This window comes from Carettochelys insculpta, chromosome 2 (assembly GCF_033958435.1).
Source record: "Carettochelys insculpta isolate YL-2023 chromosome 2, ASM3395843v1, whole genome shotgun sequence".
NCBI classification, from domain to species: domain Eukaryota; kingdom Metazoa; phylum Chordata; order Testudines; family Carettochelyidae; genus Carettochelys; species Carettochelys insculpta.
Window position 1 is genome coordinate 110621152 of NC_134138.1, and position 20830 is coordinate 110641981.

At 39.3% G+C, this 20830-nt stretch overlaps 1 protein-coding gene across 4 annotated transcripts in view; it reads right to left on the reverse strand.

The window, feature by feature from the left end:
• The window catches only part of ZNF516 (zinc finger protein 516), a 151306-nt gene that overhangs the window by 76774 nt on the left and 53702 nt on the right, over nucleotides 1-20830 (reverse strand). For all 4 annotated transcript variants that reach the window (XM_074987531.1, XM_074987529.1, XM_074987528.1 and 1 more), the window contains one exon: nucleotides 17025-19035. In XM_074987531.1, coding sequence (XP_074843632.1) covers nucleotides 17025-18927 — 1903 coding nt within the window. In that variant the 5' untranslated portion in view covers nucleotides 18928-19035. The remainder of the gene's footprint in view (nucleotides 1-17024; nucleotides 19036-20830) is intronic.

Consider the following 20830-nt stretch of genomic DNA (forward strand, 5'->3'; position numbering starts at 1 on the left):
TTTGTAAAATAAAGTCATAGGGCAGAATTGCCCATTTTTCATATATAAAATAGCAAGATTTGAAACTTTCACTTACATCCTGTGTTTTCTGTAAAACTGTCGAGATTTGGAGTATCCCTTCCAAACATACTTGTCATCTGAGGACAGGCAAATGTTCCACAAATATATATATGTCCAACCCTCCCAGTTTACCTGAACATCTAAATCTTATTTTTCCTGACTCGAAATATCCCAGATAACTGTCCTCTGGCAGGTAAAAATTTAATCTTTCCTATTCATGTTTCACTTGGTAGTCAGCTGTCTGACCAGTTTTTCAAGGCTTCTCAATGTGGGCGTGATATAAACTTTGAAAAAGAGACTAGGACAAAGTATTACGAGTGAAAGTTTTCAGAACTAATGGGTTCCATGTGCACTGAGCTGTGTAAGCTATACTTCCTGAATTCTCTATTAAAGGAAAAAGGATCCATTTGTTTACGTTACTGCTCAAAAAGGCTTTGCCGCCTACTGAATAAAGGCTGAATCATGGAAACGAGTACACAACTGGTTTTGTCAGGCTCTGTGCTCAGTGCAATTTATAAAGAAGGTGAGGTAATGAACAGAACAGTCTCCAAACCGAATCTGCTGCACCAAGGTGGTGTAGGCTGGGAAAGGGGCCAGCTGGAGCCTTGTATAGTTGTATTATTATGACCCTGATTCAGCAACATACTTTTATTTGTACCACTAAGTAGTTTATTGAATCCTTTATCCAGCTCCCTTATGTTTGGATTCTGAAACCATTCCCTATTGGCCTAGACGTTACCTCTGAAGTGCCTAGAACTCCCATTTTTGGTAGGAGCAGAGTCACGCTAACAGTGAGTGCTTTGAGTGGCCCTGCTCTTAATCCAGTCAGAAGTTACTTTTAGTTTCCACTGTGTTTCAGCTCTGACAATATTTTGCATTGTACATTAAACGACAGTTCCTGGAGTGAAGAGATTTCATGGGAATCTCAGATTTCTTGTTTACTCCTCATGAATGTAGAGAAAAGTTTGTACACTTGCCCAGGTAGAGACTGAAAGCTCAAAACACACAAAGTAAATAAGAATGTAAAATTTGTTCTTTTAAATCTTGTGACTAAATTTAGTCACATGATTTTGTGGGAAAAACCTTGATTCACCGTTTTTAAATAACTGGGATTGGTAATTCTAAATACACTTAATAAATTTTCTGTCTACTAACACTGTCCAACCAGGTATATAGTTTTCATGTCTGTTCTCTAAACAATCTTTTTGAGGAAGAAAAGGTGCATTATTAATGGATGAAGTAATGAGGGTTTGTACTTCCCATTTGATTTAAACAAGAGGCCAGTAACTGAAAAACAGACTAATCGATCTCTTATAGTATTACGGTCTCTTGTATGCATTTGTATAAGGGCTGTCAATTAAACACAGTTCATTCAGGTGATTAACTGAAAAAAATTAATCACAATTAATGATCATTTTAATGGTACTGATAAACAATAAAATACCAATGGAAATGTATTAAATATTTGGATATGTTCAAGTATATTGATTTCAGTTACAAAACAGAGTGTACAGTGCCCATTTTATATTACAGAAATTCTCTTTTATCCATTAGTTATTCAATCAGAACTCTCAAAGATCTGGCACAAACACGCCACTTTCCTTTCTGAGAGCAAAACTGTGCATGGAAGTAACTCCCAGCCCCAGAGCTACCGGAGTTCCCCCAGCCCAGGCCAGCTTCCTGGACCCACCTCTGCCACCGTCCCCCCAACCCTAAGCAGCTTCCCAGCCCCAGAGCTGCCACTGTTCCCCCAGCCCCAGCCAGCTTCCCGGCCCTGGAGCTACCGGCATTCCCCCAGCCACAGCTGGCTTCCCAGACCCAGAGCTGTCAGCATTCCCCTGGCCCCGGAGTTGATGGCATTCTGACAGCCCCATCTGGCTTCCTGGCCCTGGAACAGCCGGCATTTCTCTGGCCCCAGCTGGATTCCCAGTTCTGGAGTAGCCAGCATTACCTTAGCCCTGGCCAAGGATCCTATGGCTTTATCTCCCCATGGCTGCTTGTGTCGCCTCAGCTGCTCTCTGTTAACAGGCATATTTGAATACCCACCAACCTCCCAGTCCCAGGGTTGCCAGCTATGGAAGAGTTTACTATACTTTTGATTACAAATATTTCCACTGTAAAAATAGTATTTTTCCATTTACTTCATACAAGTACTGTAATGCAATCTCTTTATTGCGAATATGCAACTCACAAAATTTAGATTATGTTACATAACTGAACTCAAAAACAAAACAATATAAAACTTCACTGATTACAAGTCCACTCAGTCCTATTTCTTGTTCAGTCAACCACTTAAGACAAAAACTTCTTTGTTTACCGTTATGGAAGATAATAATGTCCACTTATTTATAGCTTCTGAACTTTAGACCAGGCATTTGCTCAGCACTTTTGTAGCTGGCATTGCAAAGTATTTAAATGCCAGATATGCTGAGTACTCATATGCTTTGTGCTTTGGCCACCACTCCCAGTTTGCATGCTTCCGTACTAATAAAAGTCATTTAAAAATACATTAATTAAATTTATGCCTGAACTCCTTGGGGGAATTGTATGTTTCCTGCTGTTTTACCCGCATTTTGCTATGCATTTCATTTTAAAGCAGTCTCAGATGATAATCTAGCATGTTTTTCATTTTAAGAGAACTTTCACTGCAGATTTGACAAAATGCAAAGACGGTACCAATTTGAAATTTCAAAAGATAGCTATCACTGTGCTTAACCGAAGTTTCAGAACCTAAAGGATCTTCGAAAATCTGAGGATTAATGCAGGGTTTTCTGTTTTTTTTTCTTTTTTTTGGTACATAACTCTAGGTTTCTTAGTTCAGCTTTCACAATGAAGAGTTTGCACTATAGTACTATGTTAGGTGAATTGAAAAATATTTTGTTTTTGACAATGCAAGTATTTGTAATCAAAAATCAATATCAAGTGAGTACTGCATATCTCCTATTATCTACCATAATTTAAATCAAATATTCAAAAATTTAGGAAATATCCAAAATATTTGAATAAATGAGTTTCTATTATTAACAATGATATTAATTGCAATTCATTTTAATTGCTTTACTGTCCTAATTTTTTATTATATATAAACAAACATAAAACTCACTAACCTCACAAAAACTTATAGATTTCTGCTGCATGCAAACATATTTAAAGTTCTGAAGAATTAACATTTAAAGTCATATTTTATCAATGTTTTGAAATGGTGATCATGAAATACAGGTCCCATAGGACACTCCATGCACATTCTTTTAGCTTCATAGCATTTGCGCTTGGCCCTTATTGTTAAAATATACACTAACTAACTGTTTCATGGAGAAGTGGGAAAAGTTTTAGGCTTACATGGGGCGAGGGAGACGGGGGGGTGTTACTCACAGATTTCCACAGTGCAGGGCAAATAATAATCCAGAATGTCTTTGGGTTTTTTCCCATTATGTATTTAATTTTTGCTGACAGCATCTTGTTTCAAATACTATTTAAGCAGTACGACATGAAAAGACACATGCTATTTTGAGATAACACACACCTCAGAAGTGCTGTCAGGCAGAGCTGGTGCCTTCAATAGTCTAACAAATGTGTTATCTCAAAGTAACACAAGGTTTGGTAGCATCTTCTATTACAATTATAAACTAACTCCAAATTCAGCTTTAAATCAATGTTTCTGTATCCCTCCAGATGGGGAAAAATTATCTTGTTTGGAGTTTCACTATAAATCTGGAACCACTGTAACTTGATATATTAGTGGTTACACAACAGCTTAACAATACAATCAGGAATTGGCAACAAGCTCATTTCACTTAATATGTGTTCTTGGACCTGGGCATACTACTATTAGGTCTTATTTTCTGATTATTTAAGGTAACAAGAAATGTCACAATTAAAACATAATAATTTTGGGCTTTTACAAGGTAAAAGACTGAACTGATAGCTTGAAACCAAAGTCTTCTGTTTATCTATAAATTAGCTTAAACTCCCAGAAATGACTTATTTATACGTTTCAGACATGATCCAGACAGAAAACCACTTCCTTCCCTGTTGAGGTTAATTCTCCACACCTGTCTGAACTTGCATCCTGTGTGGAGTTTCCAGCATCCATCAAACTGTGATGGCATTTTTTTCCTATATGGATATTTACCCAATAGAGACTGAAAGTTTCCAACTGTAAATATGTAAAATGTTCCTCTTCCTAGCTGTTATCAATGTATAGTAGCTGTGACTGTTGACTTAAAAGTACATTAATATGACAATTCTCCATGGACTTATTCCCCCAGTTCATCATATTCTTTGCAGAACACATGCACTGAACAGATTTCAGGGTTGGTCAGGGAATCACTTATATTGATGCTTGGTGCAACTACTATTATTGTAAACTAGACTAGGTAGCTTATTATCTTATCTCTGAAGTAACATTCAACAGCTGTAACTAAAAAATACAGGTGTAAACACTGACATATGCTATAGCTTCTAGAACCCCTTTCCTCAAAATGAAAAAGCTGACCCCCTCCCCGCAAGGAGGACACAATACCATGTTAATAATCAGGGGTCAAATCAGGCTACAGATTATATACGTGTAGTCGAAGGCAGACTTGACCCTAAGTGTCTACAAACCCAAGTTCTATGGTACTGACCACTCTAGGAAAGCACTGAACACTGATTTTAAAAGGACTATGCATATGCTTAACATTAAATAACTACTTACATATTTTGCTGGATTGGGGCCCACAGTGTTCAGAAGCTTTTTGAGTCAAGCTCACTCTGCATACAAAAACAAAGCCACCATCTAAACAACCTCCATACATGTCTAGTAGTCCATCACCATCATGTAGCATAACTCATAGATAAGAGAAATGCCATAATAGCAATAATTACAAATTCATACAGTAAGAAATCTAAGTTAGAATTCTAAGCAGCCTTTTAACAAGCCACCTTGGCACCTGATTATGAATCTGGATTCAAGCTTTTACTATGAAGAGTGTTGTAGGAGGCACTACCATAGTATAAAAACCCCAGACCTGAAATGTTAAGAGCAAAAAGAGTGAGTTTTCCTATCAGTTTTATAAGCCATGAAAAATCCTATTCCATATATCTGATTCAAAGCGTAAAGGAGCTCCAAGACAGAATACTCCAACAACCCAGACATCAAAAGATGTAACAAAAACAGAGGGGTTACCTCCAAAGCAGATATGACCAAACAGATTACTTTGCAACTTTGCGTATTCCATGCATCCCCAATGCAAGTCCTGCCATCCCTTGTAGACATTTAAGTGACAACCGAAAATAATGACCGTCACAGTGCTCTCCCCTTCCAGTTTCACACCAGCATATTCCATTCACTACAATGGACATACTCTTGAGTTATACTACTGAGAGCAGACAAAATGTTGTCTGAGCAGAGAAGTGGGTGTCCATCTAAGTTAAAATAGCCTTCTGTCTGGGTAGGTAACTGGTGCTATGAAAAAGGTGTACACACACACGAGAGCGCATGTGTGTGTACACCTTTTTCATAGCACCAGTTACCTACCCAGACAGAAGATTATTTTAGCATAGCTGGACACCCACTTCCATATCATAGGCAAGAATGAGCACCTAGTGAATACCACAATTATAAAATGTAATTTCTAATAAAAAGTTGATCTTTGGGTGACATTGGGCCAAAGACAGTGGAACTTCTTAATCAGACCTACCTCCACTTTTCAGGAAATGATTTAATGTGTATACATGTCGCACTGAGTGGCACATCATGCTGTAATTGAAAAATACAAAAGTCCAGTAATAAGCAAACCCAAGTTACAATACAGACATTCACAAACCAACCGTTTGGACACAGAATTTGAAGTTACATGCATGCAGATGTCCTTAACAATTGCTGAAGAGTAAGAAGTCACATACACCAGCAATCAACAGATTAAAAAATTTAAGCATTAAGTTTAAGGAACAAAAGTGTTAGGTGGCTAGCTGCCATCTATGCTTTTCTGAATTTTCCCTTAAAATGTCTTTTAAAAGATTACATTATCTAGTAAACACAAAATAACTGCTGGTCATACTACATAATGTAGACTTGACTAATCTTTAAATGCAGGTAACTTCAGTCTATGTACTTTCCTGCACCTGAAAAAGAGGAGTATAGCTTGAAAGCTTGTCTCGTTCACCGACAGATGTCGGTCCAATAAAAGTTACTTCCCCCACAAAGTCTCTGTTTTCCAGAAGTTACATCCAGAAGTTACTAAGTTATATTCATATCTAGTGATGTTTAGGACACCTTCAGATTGTGTATGGTCTTACTATGCCTAGATAGTCTAAGTTTCTTATATTGTCTTCCACATCTTTTCACAAGGCTCACTTTTCTAGTTTTAGTAACAGAGAGGGAACCATGCTAGTCTATACACTATCAAAACAAAAAAAGCAGTCAAGTAGCACTTTAAAGACTAACAAAATAATTTATTAGGTGAGCTTTCATGGGACAGACCCACTTCTTCAGACCATAGCCAGACCAGAACAGACTCAATATTTATGGCACAGAGAAACGAAAACAGAAGTTTTCTTTTCAAACACATATGGCTGCAAGGATGAGGAGATCCCTAAAGAGTGGAATTACTATTATTTACAGCCTCAGTTGATATCCATGACTGTGTACTCCAGCAAAACATGCTGCTCCATCACAGCACGTCATCTGCTGTGGAGCCCAGGCCCAAAGAAATTGCCTACGCTGTGTCCCTTTGCGCACCACACTAATGCAATACTTAAAAAGTTTTTTTCTGGCCCCTTTAAGAGAAAATTAGTTGTCCAGTGCACCTGAGACTATCCACTACCCAACTGGGCTCAATGGAAGGCACCTGGGCCTTATAAAGAAGGGAAGAGGAAGCTGGAGAGAGGAAAGTTCTGTGGTAGCAGACAGCCTGAGCATTCAGCAAACACAGCCCCAGTGAGGAGGTTCTGTGCAACCCCCAATCTCAAGGGGAGAGATAGAGGGATCAGAGATTGGGAAGAGCTAATAACTGTGCCTAGTCAAGAGAGAGCCAGAGCAACCTCAGGGAGGAGAGGCTGCTTCCAGTCAGAGAACAGGATGGAAGAGACTATTCTGGCTTTGAATTTATTCTGGGTTCACTTCATGTTAATAAACCAGTTCCCAAAAAGGGAAATTGTTCCTGGACATAAAGCTTCCATGGATAAGTGGAAACCCAGGGAACAGCCACTGAGACAGAAACCTGTGGTCCCCACCCTTGGCTATGAGCATGTGTTTGGGAGGTGGCTGCCCTTTTACAGATTAGCAATTATAACTAAAAGCTCAAAGTGAAAACATCTACCACAATTTGGGCAAGTGCAAGAAGCAGAAACACAAGTAATACCAGCAAACCTACTACTAATTCATCTGTAACCTCTAAATGCTGCTAATGAAGATTTCTAGGAGCAACAAGACAATGTCTATGAAAGCAAGTCATTCAACTACTTAAGTGTCCACAGCAAGGCCAGCCCATCTAAAGCACCAATTTGACTGGACCAGATATTACCTGTTCCCTGTTAACATGCTCCACTGTGAGGGGAATTTAAGCTACTGTGTACTGTATGCAAATACTTTGAACTCATCTACTGACAATGCCTCAGCTTCAGTAAAACGGAACCTAGAAAAAGGAACTTGCCGATCAGGGGCACAGTGGAAATAACCCAAAATGCCTACATTGCAAAGATTACTTTGTGTGTTAGCATAATACATAAAATGAAACAAAGCACAACTAGCAGGCCAATACTCAACATGTATCCGTTCAGTTCTAATCATATCAGCTACACAGCTCTTGCATTCAGATTAAAATAAGGGACAGCCAAGCAATTTATCAAGTAGCCTTCAGATGGTGAGCCACATTCATATACATTTGCTGGCACCTCTTCTCTCTCACCAATACATGTCAGTGTTTTTGGACACCAACCTTTTCCTTTTCATCCATTCCCTCTGGATGCAAAACACTCATTTCTGTTTTGTCCTGTTTATCTCAGCTCCTCTCTCTAGTCACATTAATCCTTGGTATCCAAGGATAAATGGAACCAAACTGTGACAACTGGCTGCATCATTAGCGAAGTGATACCCACTTATGACCATTTCCATAGTGGTTCTGAGCAATCACAGTCCTAAAAGTAACAGAGATGTAGCCATGTTAGTCTGTATTCTATCAAAACAAAAAAGCAGGCATGTAGCATTTTAAAAACTAAAAAAAATTTATTAGGTGATGAGCTTTTGTGGGACAAACCCATTTCTTCGTGGTGTTCCCCCAGGGTCTGTACTTGGACCAGTTCTATTTAACATATTCCTAAATGATCTGGAAGAATAGGGGTAAAAATGGCAATAAAATGGGCAAATGATAGAAAACTACTGAAGGTAGTTAAATCCCAAACAGATTGCAAAGAGCTGCAACACGATTTCATAAAAGTGGGAGACTAGTCAACAAAATGGCAGAAGAATTTCAATATTAACGAATACAAAGTAAGGCACATTGGAAAATGTAATCGTAACTTTTTATAAAAAACAACACAATCTAAATTAGCTCTTACCACTCGAGAGAGAGATCTTGGATTCCTTGAGGCTAGTTCTCTAAAAACATAGCCTCAATGTTCAGTGTCAATCAAAAAAGCAAACAGATTGCTGGGAATCATTAGGCAAAGGATAGATAATAAAATAGAAAATATCATATTGCCCTCTACATAAATCCATGGTATCCCAACATCTTGAATACTTTGTGCAGATATGGTTGCTCCATCTCAGAAGGATATACTGGCGCTGGAAAAGGTTCAGAAAAGAGCAATAGTTTTATTAGGGGTATAGAATGGCTTCTATATGAGGAGAAAATGACAAAATTGGGACTTCTGAAGCTTGGAAAAGAAACAAGTAAGAGGGACCATGATAGAGATCGATAAAAGCATAACTGGTGAGGAGAAAGTAAATGAGGAAGTAGGATGGGCAGGGATAGTGTCCCAGTGTCCTGAGCCTCTTTTGCCAGAAGTTGAGAACAGGAGATAGGAGTGGATCACACGATGATTACCTGTTCTGTTCATTCCCTCTGACGCACCAGGGATTGGTGACTGTAGGACGACAGGATAGAGGTTTACATGCTTCTTTGGTCTAACACAGCATGGCCATTCTTATCACACATTTTGTGTGGTTCTGAATTAGTTTTACTAATGAAGTATGCATGGGGGAACACGTCAACTTAGTCATTGTCCAATTCTACTAATGTATTCTGCAATTGCAGCATAATGCTTCCTTTTCTTCTGGAATTGCCATTCCTTATAATTGTTGCATGTTGCAGAAGTCTAAGGGTATGTCTACACAGCAGCCTTATAAGCTAGTCCGGCAGACCTATTCTGAAATAGCTTAGTTTGAAACAATGCTGCTATAGACAAAAACGCATTTCAAAACAGTAATTAGCTATTTTGAAATGCAGCCTCTACAAGCATATAGGCTATTTTGAAACGAGCCACTGGACACACTATGGCTTATTTCAAAATAGGCTCTATTCCCTGTCTAAACAGCCCCTATTTTGTTCAGGTATAATGCCTTTGTCTACATGCTCCAGTAGGGAAGGGGAAGAACTCTGTCAACAGACAGGGCTTCCAGTTCACTGAGCAGCCCTGGGTCGCCATGCTTCCAGTCAGCTGTTCTGGTGAGAGAAACACCACACAGTCTGCCTACACTCAGGTGGCAGAGCAGATTGCTCTTTCGATCCACTAGTGTTTGTAGATGCGATCTGTCGAGAGAAGATTTCCCAGAAGATCTCTTCCGCCAGTAACTTCTGTCAACAGATATAATGTGGACGTAGCCTTAGCTACAAGAGGCTAGTGCACTCTAGAACTCACATACCTCTAGCATAAACTAAACATGCCTTGTGGGGTTTGCCAGATCCAAGCTGTATCTAATTTCTCTTGTGCCCACAGACGAAAAGCACAGATGCATTCTACTAAGTTCTAAACGCCCTGACACTGAACCATCTCGCATTGAAACATCCTGTTCCTTACAGGAAGGGAGACAAGAAGCTCTGTCCAGAATTAGGGATGTACAGAGCCACATGTGCAGCTGCCTACACCTCAGTCACATCAAAAGAGAAGGAACACTTGCACGTGTAAATGTTATAGATTAACTCCCCTTATGCCCTCACCGCTAACTCATTTCTTCTTTTCTAAATAATCAGTCATACAAAGTAGAGAAAACAGAGAGGACATCAGATCGTCCAACCTATTCACCAGTTGCTAGAAGGTAGAGTCTCTTAGGGTAGACCTACACAGCAAAGTTCTTTTGAAATAACAGCTGTTATAGCGAAATTACTAACCTAGCTTCTAGACAACACAACTGCTATTTTGAAATACATTCAAAATACCAGCTGACTTATTTCAAAATTGGTAAACCTCATTCTACTTGAAACAGTGCCTATTTCAAAATAAGCTCTTTTGAAATAGGTGAAAGTAGGTGCTTTTAAGACATGGAATAGTGCCTATTCTGAAATAAGCCATAACTTGTCCAACGGCTCAATTCTGAAACAGGCTCTATGGCTGTGTCTACACGTACCCCTTTCCTCCAGAAGAGGCATGGTAATGAGCAGCCCAGAAGATGCTAACGAGATGCAGATGTAAATTTCCCATGTCGCATTAGCATATGGCCAGGTGATTTGGAGTCCGGACTCCAAAATAGCCATGTAAGCACACTTTCGGACAGTGACTACATTTTCCTTTGCTCAGTATTATCCTTATTTTAAATTGCCAGATGGTTCTGCTATTCATAAGCCATGCTCCTTAGAGGACAATTACTTTCCAAATATTTCCCTTCTACTATATATACGGCTGTTAGAGTATTAGGGTAAAATCCTGAAAAACTCATACTGTCTTCAGTTGTTCCAAGAATTCACCATTTCTCCCCAAATTTGTTAATTTACAAGTTTCAAAGTTGAATTTCATTTAACTTCCCGTTCATATTTCTAACCTCTCCAAAAAGATCGCGTTCAGTACTTCGGGACAGTCCCTATTTTTTGCAAAAAATAATTTGCATTTTCCCATTCTGTTTCTCCAAAAACCTCTACTAAAGAATTTTAATAGACTTCAGAGATCTCCCTCCAATTCTTTTCCAAATTCCCCCATTTATAGATATCATATGCTAACCATTACGTATGTCACATTTTATTATGTCTGCATGCTCAGTGATGTTTGCCACACCTCCTGATGTACATATGCTGCTTTGCCCCCATTCCAGTTCATTAACCAAGATATTGCAAAAAAACAAAATCTAACCATTGATTCCTCAAGAAATCTCACCACACAAAGTTTAAAACAAAACAGGTACTTCCCTAATGCCTTGAACTTGAAATAATGGGAAAGAAATTAAGAGCTCTGACTTCTCCTTGTCAGTATCAAGAATGTTCAGGTTAGTCTATAACTATCAACTTAAGCAGAAGAGGACATTTTTCTGCTGCCAAAAATGCTTCCATTGCCACCCTAAAGTTTTTGTTTTTGTATTTGGAAACCCATTCTGAGCTGTCTCTCATCTCTGATGAACATGAGCTGAAAATAATGTGACATCCTACTCTTGCATGTTTTTTGTAACTGCAGTAAGCAAAACATCCTGCTACCTTAGGAGAAGGTCTGAAGAGCTCACTGTCTTTCCCCCTGTCCATCTTCAGCACTGTTTTGCCCTCACATCCGGCACGGTATATCTCAGTGCAGCTCCCAGTCCCAGAACTAAACAGGGGAGTCCCTTAAAGACACACTAGGACACATGTGGCTTTGGGGGGCGGGGGGGACTATGTGCAGTAGCCAGATAGTGACTGAAGCCGGCAAAATCAGCTGCTGAAGTAGTCTAAGCAGGGACCTCCCTTCACAGATGTTATCAGAGTCTTTTCTAAAATTTTGAGTCTGTGCTCCCTATGTAGATTGCAAGTGTTTCAAGGCAGGAACTGCCTACTACTGTATTTATATAGCACCTATTGTACTGAGGCTCCATTCTCAGAGGGTCCCTACTGTTGACTGTAATAAACATAATAAAAAAGAAATAAGATCCCTCAACTACAATGAGTAGCATCTGTAAAAAGGAGACACTTTTTAAACGTAGGAATTAGCTGGAGGAGACTGGAAGAAAGACAAGATATGAAAAAATAGAGGGAGAGAAGGGGGGAAGGAACAATGCAAGGGAAACTTTGCGACTTGAATCAGTGTTCCCACTCATGAACAATGATCTCTCTTTCTTACTTCTACCTTTCTTCTTCGCACCACATTAGAATAATAAACTTCCTCCTCCTTAATCCCACCTATAAAAAGTTAAATATCCTGGGGGTTTTTTTTAAACACTTAGGTTATAATTTTTGTTTCATTCAGAATAGGAACGTATACAGGATGAAGTAATTTATTTCCTTCACTAAACCTCTTGCCAACTACAGCTGATGATACAAAATATTTTTAAACTGCTTGTTTATTGCTCTGAAAATATTAAAACTACTTGAACTTGCTTCTTCATTTTCTAAACTGCAACCAGCTGGCAGTCATGTCATCACAGTGGATGCTTCTTTCTAGATTTCAAAACTGACATAAATCCATAATGATTAATGAACAAACTGATGCCAATACACATAAGTTTCAAACACAGCATAACACTGACTAGAGAGTTGTTTGGAGGGATGGTGTTTTGTTCGTTCGTTCTGGAGAGAGGGTCTCCAAGGGTTTTGCTGAGTGTAAACTCAAAAGGACACATACAAACACCCCAAAACATCTCAAAACCACCACCTACAGACAGAGATCTAGAGAGATCACAAACCAATGGGGAAGGAATGCTGTAGCAGATGTCTTCCCAAACCGTTTTTTATTAATGATCACTTTGATATGCAGAGCAATATTATTTTGTGCTTTAGTGCTGACCATGGGGGTGGAGAAAATGAAATTAATATAGAGTGCTCGCTTTAAATAAAGATATTAACTTGCATATCCTGACCTTTGTAGGGCTAGGGGAGAAAAGGGGGCCTCACCAAACTATATACTTTAGGGGAGAAGCAGATAGGATAAAAATAGAAATAGTTTCTTCTTGTACTTTCATGGAAGCGATGCGTGACCCCTAACGTACCATTTTTTGTTAATGACTAAAATGCATAAAAAAAGCCACAAGTCAGTGCAAGTGCTCAGCAACAGCTGCTTGCACCTGGCTCAGACAGATTCAACTGCAACACAGTGGAAATGCTGACATAACCATCTTTGTTGGTGTCATCCACGGCACTAGCAAACAGTGCAGAGAGATTATGTTTAGGGCCGGAACCCTCAATCATTTATAGTGCAGTTTCTTAATAGCTCACTGGCCACCTCTTCTTCGTTTGGCCATCACATAGACCACTCCTCTCTCATCTGCATAACATCCCACTGGCAACGGGAAATAATATTAGGAAATCAATTTTTGACCATCTTTTGAAATGATTATCAGGAGAATACAAGGATGAACACCCACACTATGTGACTGCTTTTCACAGACCAACAGCAGTTTGCTGGTTTGAATTAGAATAAATGGTGGATTCTCTGTAATCTGAAATCTTTAAACCAAGAGTTGAGGATCTGAGTAACTCAGCTAGAAATACAGGCCTATTGCAAGAGTTCTGTGGCCTGCAATGCTGCAACAGATCTGTCCAGGTGATGGACCCTTCAGACTTTCAAGTCCATACACTAGTATCGGAGCCTCCAATGGATGGTAATGGGGGTTTGGAAACACAACCTACCTGACTGAGAAAGGATGATGTGACTAGAGATGTGACAGAGAATAAGTGAAGGAAATGAGTACTGTACTGTACTGTACGAGTACTGTGATACACACAGAGTTATTTTGGTTTTGGTGCATATTTTTTGGTCCTCTAATATGACTCAGTTCTGAGAGCTGTCATGCATTCTGGCCCCAATCCAGCAAAGCACACACCCAGCTATGTTATACTGCTCACATGTTTAAAGTTAATCATGTGCTTAAGTGCTACTTTGAACCAGGGCCAGAAATTTCAGCCTTCTTTGCAGGATCAAGGCCCTGTGGCCTTTCAGGCTTGCAGGCCCACGATAACATATAAAAGTTATGGGAAAAGGAAGTAAAGATGTGAAAATAAAAGTAAATGTAATTTTAAATAGTCTCATGAGCACCACGAGGTTTGCCCAGCCATATTCTGAGTAAAAACAACACTATAAAGTGAACACAGGGGAAAAGAAACTGTAAAAATTGAGACCATCGTTCACTTGCAGCTACTGAAGATGGCTGCTGCTCTGCCTGCTGGAGCTTTGCTATTGAACAAAAAGGACACCTGACCCTGTGAGATTAACTAGAAGAACCTCAGCAGAGAGTTGCAAACCATAACACTTCTACGACAAAAGAATTTAAATAGCGTAACAAAACATTTGATTTTAACAGGGCTGTCTGGTTGTAAATGAAGGCAGAATTTGGCCTATGTTCTATAGACTGCAAGTTTTAGTTCAAAAAGAAGGGGGAAAAGCCTCTTGAATTGTAAAAGCAAACCTCTAGAGGGCTAAGATTCTTCTCCGTCAACCAAGCATTCACACAGCCTGACGGACAGAATGACCCAATCCTCTACCTCTAAACTGGTGATGGTATAAAACAGTATGATGACAGGTCTATTAAATTGGTGTAGCAAAGAGATATAAATAGAGGGAAATTAAGATATTGATCTTGGCTTTAAAATGATTGTGATCCATTTATTCCATTTTCAACTGGAAAGCTCTATCAGCTGTGAAAAATGTTCGCTTCATTGATATCACAAGTAAATATTAAATAAACCGCATTAACAAAGTAAAGTAGCAACAAGAAATGTCATTAACTACACAGTAATCCCTCTGATTAACTAGATGTTCAGATACGAAGTCGTGGAATACATAGAAAAAGCATACCGCCAGACAATGCAAATATATCCATCTACTGAGATTCACCCTTACTTAAACTTGACCAGTTTGCTAGTTTCTCTTTGTTTAATTGGAAAAGTGAGACCCAATTTACAAGCTCAAAAATGAAATTCCTAATGATTATTAGCACTGCACTATTATGAGAGAAACTGATGCATAACTTGAAAATGCTTTCACTTCTGAGAGAAGCACTGAGAACCTGAATTTTGTTAGGAAAGCAGTAAGGTGAAAAATTAAATGATTAAGAAGAAGAGTACAGAAGAAGAATTTACTCTGAGCTTTATATGAAAGGAATTTTGCTGATTTGAGCCTGTCTCTGGGGAGATGATTTTCCATCACAACTGTTTCTACAAAGATGCATTACATGGGTAGAACTTCACAGCTTCATTTCACCCTGAATGAAGCTGCATTTCAGCAATTACGTATTGAATCAACTGTACAAGAGTGTTTCAGACAGTGGCTAACGGACTTCAACATGAATTCAACAAATATACCTTCATAAACTTTTTTTTTAAATTGTATAAATACAACAATAAATATGAAAAACAAATTTTGGGGCTCCTATTTGTACCAGTAAGTGAGAAATAAATACTTAGATTGATCTTTCACGAGTACTTTGCAGAGTTGTGGTTTATAAGATGGCCAGGGAAGCACATAAGAATGTGATTTAGTATTTCTGTAATTTAACCTTCTACACGAATAGTCTCCTGATCTCCTCACCTGGGACATCACTTAAATTCCACCAAAGGTAATAAATTTGACAACTCACAGTGAAGTCAACCCACGACAAATTTTGTTCCCTAAGATGACATTTCAGTTTTAAAAAATAAGCACCTAATTTTTATAAATTATCTCAGGCCTTTGAGGGAGTGGCAAAGAAAATGTAAGCATTTCACTGAGTAAAGGATATGCCTTGTTTTAGCTCAAACTTCGAGCTCACTTAAAATGATGAAACTCTGATGGAGAATTCTGTACACAAAATATCCAATACTACATTATCATTGCTGTCAATACAGAGCTTAATACACAATCCTGGAACATTCCACTTCTTCTGTGAGATTCATTAGCCAGCTGAAGCAGCACACATTAACTAATACCTTTAATTTTTTTTCCCCCACAGAACTGTGCTAGTGTTTTCAGGAACATCAACAGGGAAGTCAAGCTAAACGTTACAAAAACTGGGTTAGTTCTTCATGAAAGAAAAAAAATGAGGAAAATATCATTGTTTATCAAATGGTAAAAAACCCATAGAGATAGTAATGAAAGAAATGTGATTTCTCTCATTTCTAACTGGGTATTATATACAAAGGAGAATAAACACCAAAAGTTAAAAATGATACAGAAGTACTTATTTCTTTAAATATTTACGTTGCTGCTATTTGGGGAATAATTTGTTCTATTTAGCAAGAGCTAGACTCAAAGGACTGCTTTAATCCAGAGAGATTAATTATAGCCTTACAGCTATAACACAAGTTTGGGGAAGCAGAGGACAGGAAAAAAAGAGAGGAAGGAATGCCTTTCTTGTTAGTAATTAACAAGTTTATGTGCTTCAAGATTACAGCAGGCAAATTGTATCTAACTACACCTGCGTACAGACAGCAGAAAATGTATAAATCAGGACAAAACTGGGTCTGGAAATCTCCAGGAAAGATACTGCTATACTGAAGCTAACAGCAGAGATACTGAAGCAAACAACAGAGGTAACTCTGTTGCTAAGGGTAACTAAGCTACCTCTCAGTTGTCCTTCATTTGAAATCCAAATTTACCTGCGTCTTGGAAAGACCGCCCGTGATCTCACTTTTATTATTTACAACAGAAATGTTGAATCCTCAAGCTGAGGCTATAAACAATGTTAATTAGGCTACAGAATTGATCCACATTAATTTTAAGCTTCTTATGGTATTTTACTCATCTCTCATTTTGATCCTTTGCTCCTTGCTGTGTCCCACATTCAGGCCCCAGGAGGCTAAGAGGCATGAGATCTAAAAGAGCTAAAGAAAAAGGAACATAGGAGAAAGCTGGGGGCAGGGGCAGAGAGAGAGAAATGTTGTGTAAGGCTGGTTTACCTAGTGATGGTTCAGATACTCCTTCCTCAGAGCTGTCCTCAGCGCCCTCCTCGCCCATTCCAGAAGTCACAGAATCTTCTGGGGCCGAAGCTGAGCCAGGAGTGCTTGGCCCACTAACAGAACCAGAATCCCCTTCCTCACTGCTGGATCCATACCGGTCTGGCTGAGCCAGGGTCCCACTCTCACTGCAGCTCCTGCGTTCTTTCCTGTGCACCCGAGAGTGGAGCACCATTTGGTGGTAGGTGCGGAAAATTTTGCCACACTCAAAGCACTCGGTGGACTTGTTTTGAGATGCCCTTCTGCTCTGCCTTGAGGAGGGTCTATAGTCCAGGTCACTCGGGGCAAGGATACAGTTTTCTGCTTGTTGCACATTGCTGTTCTTCTCCAAGCGCCCACTGACACAACTTTTCTTCTTGGGGTTACTGGAGGAGCTGGGTGAATCCTGATCTCGCTTGCGCTTCTCCTGGCTGACAAGAATATATTCTCTCTTATCCTTGTCGTAAGTCACATCTGCATCAGCAAGGGCTTCATCCCATCCCACATATTTTACATACTCAGAAGGCTCTGCTACTTTTCCTTTGGTGGCCAGCTGCCAAGCCTGGTAGCTACTGACTGGATCCAGCTCAGCTACCCTTTTTCCAGGCTGTCCTCTTTTAACTCTATCTGTCCCTACAGATGGCGTCAGATTCAGGCACTGTAAGAAAAACTGCTTTGTTGAAGATGGATCTGGGCTTCCATCAATCAGCCCCTCAGCTTTGTTCTCAGTACTGCTTCTTTGAGCTCTGACATGTACAGCATTATGTGCTTTTAGGCTTTCCATATTTGTAAACAAATTCCCACACTTGGTGCAAACTTCATACAGGGATAAGCCTGTCACAATTGTTTCCTCCTGAACTACATTATTAATAGTGGCTATGGGCTCTAAATCATTTTTTGGTTTATTTTTGCTCCCGGTCTTTGGGCCGTGTGATTTCATGTGGTTTTTGAGAAACCAGGGTTCTTTAAATCTTCTGCCACAAATGTGGCATCCATGATCAAAGGACCCTCTATGCTTTTTCATGTGAGCTTTGAGAAACCAGGTTTGACTGAAGGCCTGACCACAGACTTCACAAGGAAATTCCCCTGCAGTCAGCTCAGTCTTGCAATTCTCAGCATAAGCTTCCCCATTTGGAATTTGAGCTGTAATATGGTCTCTCTCTATGTGGTTTAAGAGCGTCTCTTCTCTCAATGTCATGTAATTGCAAAGCCTGCATTTGTACGGCTTATGAACTTGGTGGAGATGCTGTTCCAGGTCTTTCTTTCTCTCAAACTTATTTTTGCAGAAGGTACACTGATAAGTGAGTAGCTTGCCATCTTCCACAGGCAGTGCCTCTTTGACAACCTCTTTCTTGCTGCTTCTCAACAAAATCTTGCTGTTTTCTGCCTGGGTTGCCCCATTCAGAATCTTGTTACAAGCAGACGTACTTTTGGTGGGGCTGGTGCACCCATCAAGGCCTTCTGAGACTCCCATCTCTCCGAGCTGTGCTTCTCCCAGCTCCACCTCATGCCCTTGACTTAAAGTGCCTGTTCTGTGACTCCGAATGTGTATCTTCAAGTTGCCCTTTTGGGAAGCTCGGTGGTCACAATAAGGACATTTATAGGGCTTCTCTCCTGTGTGCTTCCTCATATGCTGAGATAGGGAGCTCTGAAAAGGAAAACTTTTGCCACAGATACAGCAGCTGTGGCACATGGACTTGTCTCCATCAACATCATTCTTGTTTACCTTGCTAGGACTAGAGGATCTTCGTAATTCCATTTCTGCCTCCTTGTTGCGATCCATCTGAACTACTGCACCATCAGTTATAAGTGGTAAAAGGACATAATTTTGTCCATTTGCAGAGGGCAGGGTTGTGGTTTCAATCATACAGCTGTGCTGAGTAAGTGTTTATTTCTTCATTCTCAGGTTAGTCTCCCCTCTCAATTGCTCAAAAGAGTCTGAGGCATCACTTTATTCCTATAAGCCAATGAGCACCTGCAACAAACAAAAACAAAAATACAAAATGTGTAATCAGATGCTTCAATATATTTAGAACTACTTACACATTTTTTCTCTTGGGTGATTTTTGTCACCAGCCCCAATTTCCAAAACTTTGACTTACTTTAATAATAAGCATTAGCTTATATTTATATTCCATACCACACACAATTTCAATCCATATGGTTAGCATTCAAAGCAACTTCAATTAAAATATCATTTGAGGTAAAGACAATGACTTCTGTACAAGGGGTGTCATGATTTAAAGGAAGCATGTGCACCTTAGGATGCCCTCCCAAAAAAAGAGTATAAATAAAGTCTGAACAAAAGGAAAATCCATTTTTAGCTATTCTGATGTTTCTTATTTCAAAACTGGGAAACAGACAGAGATAGGGTGACCAACCATCCTGTACTGGGTGGGATGGTCCTGTAGTTGGGACGACAAAAAGGCATCCAGATTTATTTTTTTAAAAAGGACAAATTGTCCTGTATTTAGGCCCTCAGGGTAGGGTGTGGGGAACATGGCTGCCACTTCCCTGGGAGCTCCAACGGTCGCCATTTCCCCAGAGTTGGGGGGACCAACTCCCCAGGGCTTGGTTCCAGCAGGAGTAGCTGCCCCGCCCGCCGTATTTCCCTGTCCTATATTTGGGACAGGGAGATATGGTTGCCCTAGACAGGGAGAGATTCTGTAAGTTGGAAGGTGTATATATATATTTTTTAAGATTAGGAAGCCAATTCTTGAACTTGTTATTATGCTTCTGTCTGTGGCTTTACTATCATGTGTAATTTAATTTAAAAACATTTGCATAACCAGAGATAAAAAAGACATTTCTTGAGACTCTCTTTACTGCATATTGAACCCCTGTTGAAAATTACATTAAATTGTATTTTGGGGCATTTCTACTATGCTAGATGTGGGGTGTACGCCACAGGAAAGCAGACTGCAGTGCATTCCACATTTTGATTAAAAGGGAGAATACCAAGAATGACAAAGTGTTCTGTATATTTAAAGATGATTTCCTTTTTGGCTTCCAGTGTAGAAAAAAATGCTGATACCAGAATAAGGTCCCAATTCAGCAAAGTAAATAAGCATGTGTCTAAATGCTCATTGATATAAAAGTTATGGCAATGGAACTTAAAGGCAACAATGTGCTTAAATGCTTGGGGAGGCAAGGCCTTAGTTATCAAAGTCATTTTGGTCAGTGATAAAACACACATGATTTTAAAAGCTGTTGCATGATGGTATGTATAAAAATAATGATCTTTAAAACTGGGTCCCTTCTTTATCACAGCTGCGCAAGATTATTTCTGCATCAGCGCACCACACTGAGCACACAAAAATAGAGAAGCAACATTAACATTATAAAATAAGTTTTTTCAATCCCCTTACAAATATATGTAGCCCTATTAATCAGTCTGAAGTTCTATCAGAAAGAAAGAATACTGTATGGACTAATGGATGGAATGAATCCATTTCTTCAGTAGTAAGAAAAGAAAGCAATTTCTTAAGATGTGGCCAGACCTGAACACCACCACTACAACCACAAATACACACCGTCACTGGAGACTTCTCATGCAAAAAAATCAAAAACAGATTTACAGTTGAAAATTCTGAGGCCTTATTTTCTTCATCTCAGATTATTCTGGGAAATGAATATATAGTCTAATCACGAATATGATAGTAAATCTGACCATCTAAAGTAATGGTTGATCTAAGGTACTCAGTTACATTCCCTTATAACAACACTAAATATTTTTAAGCTAATCTAACTTTTATTTTCTGAAAAACAAT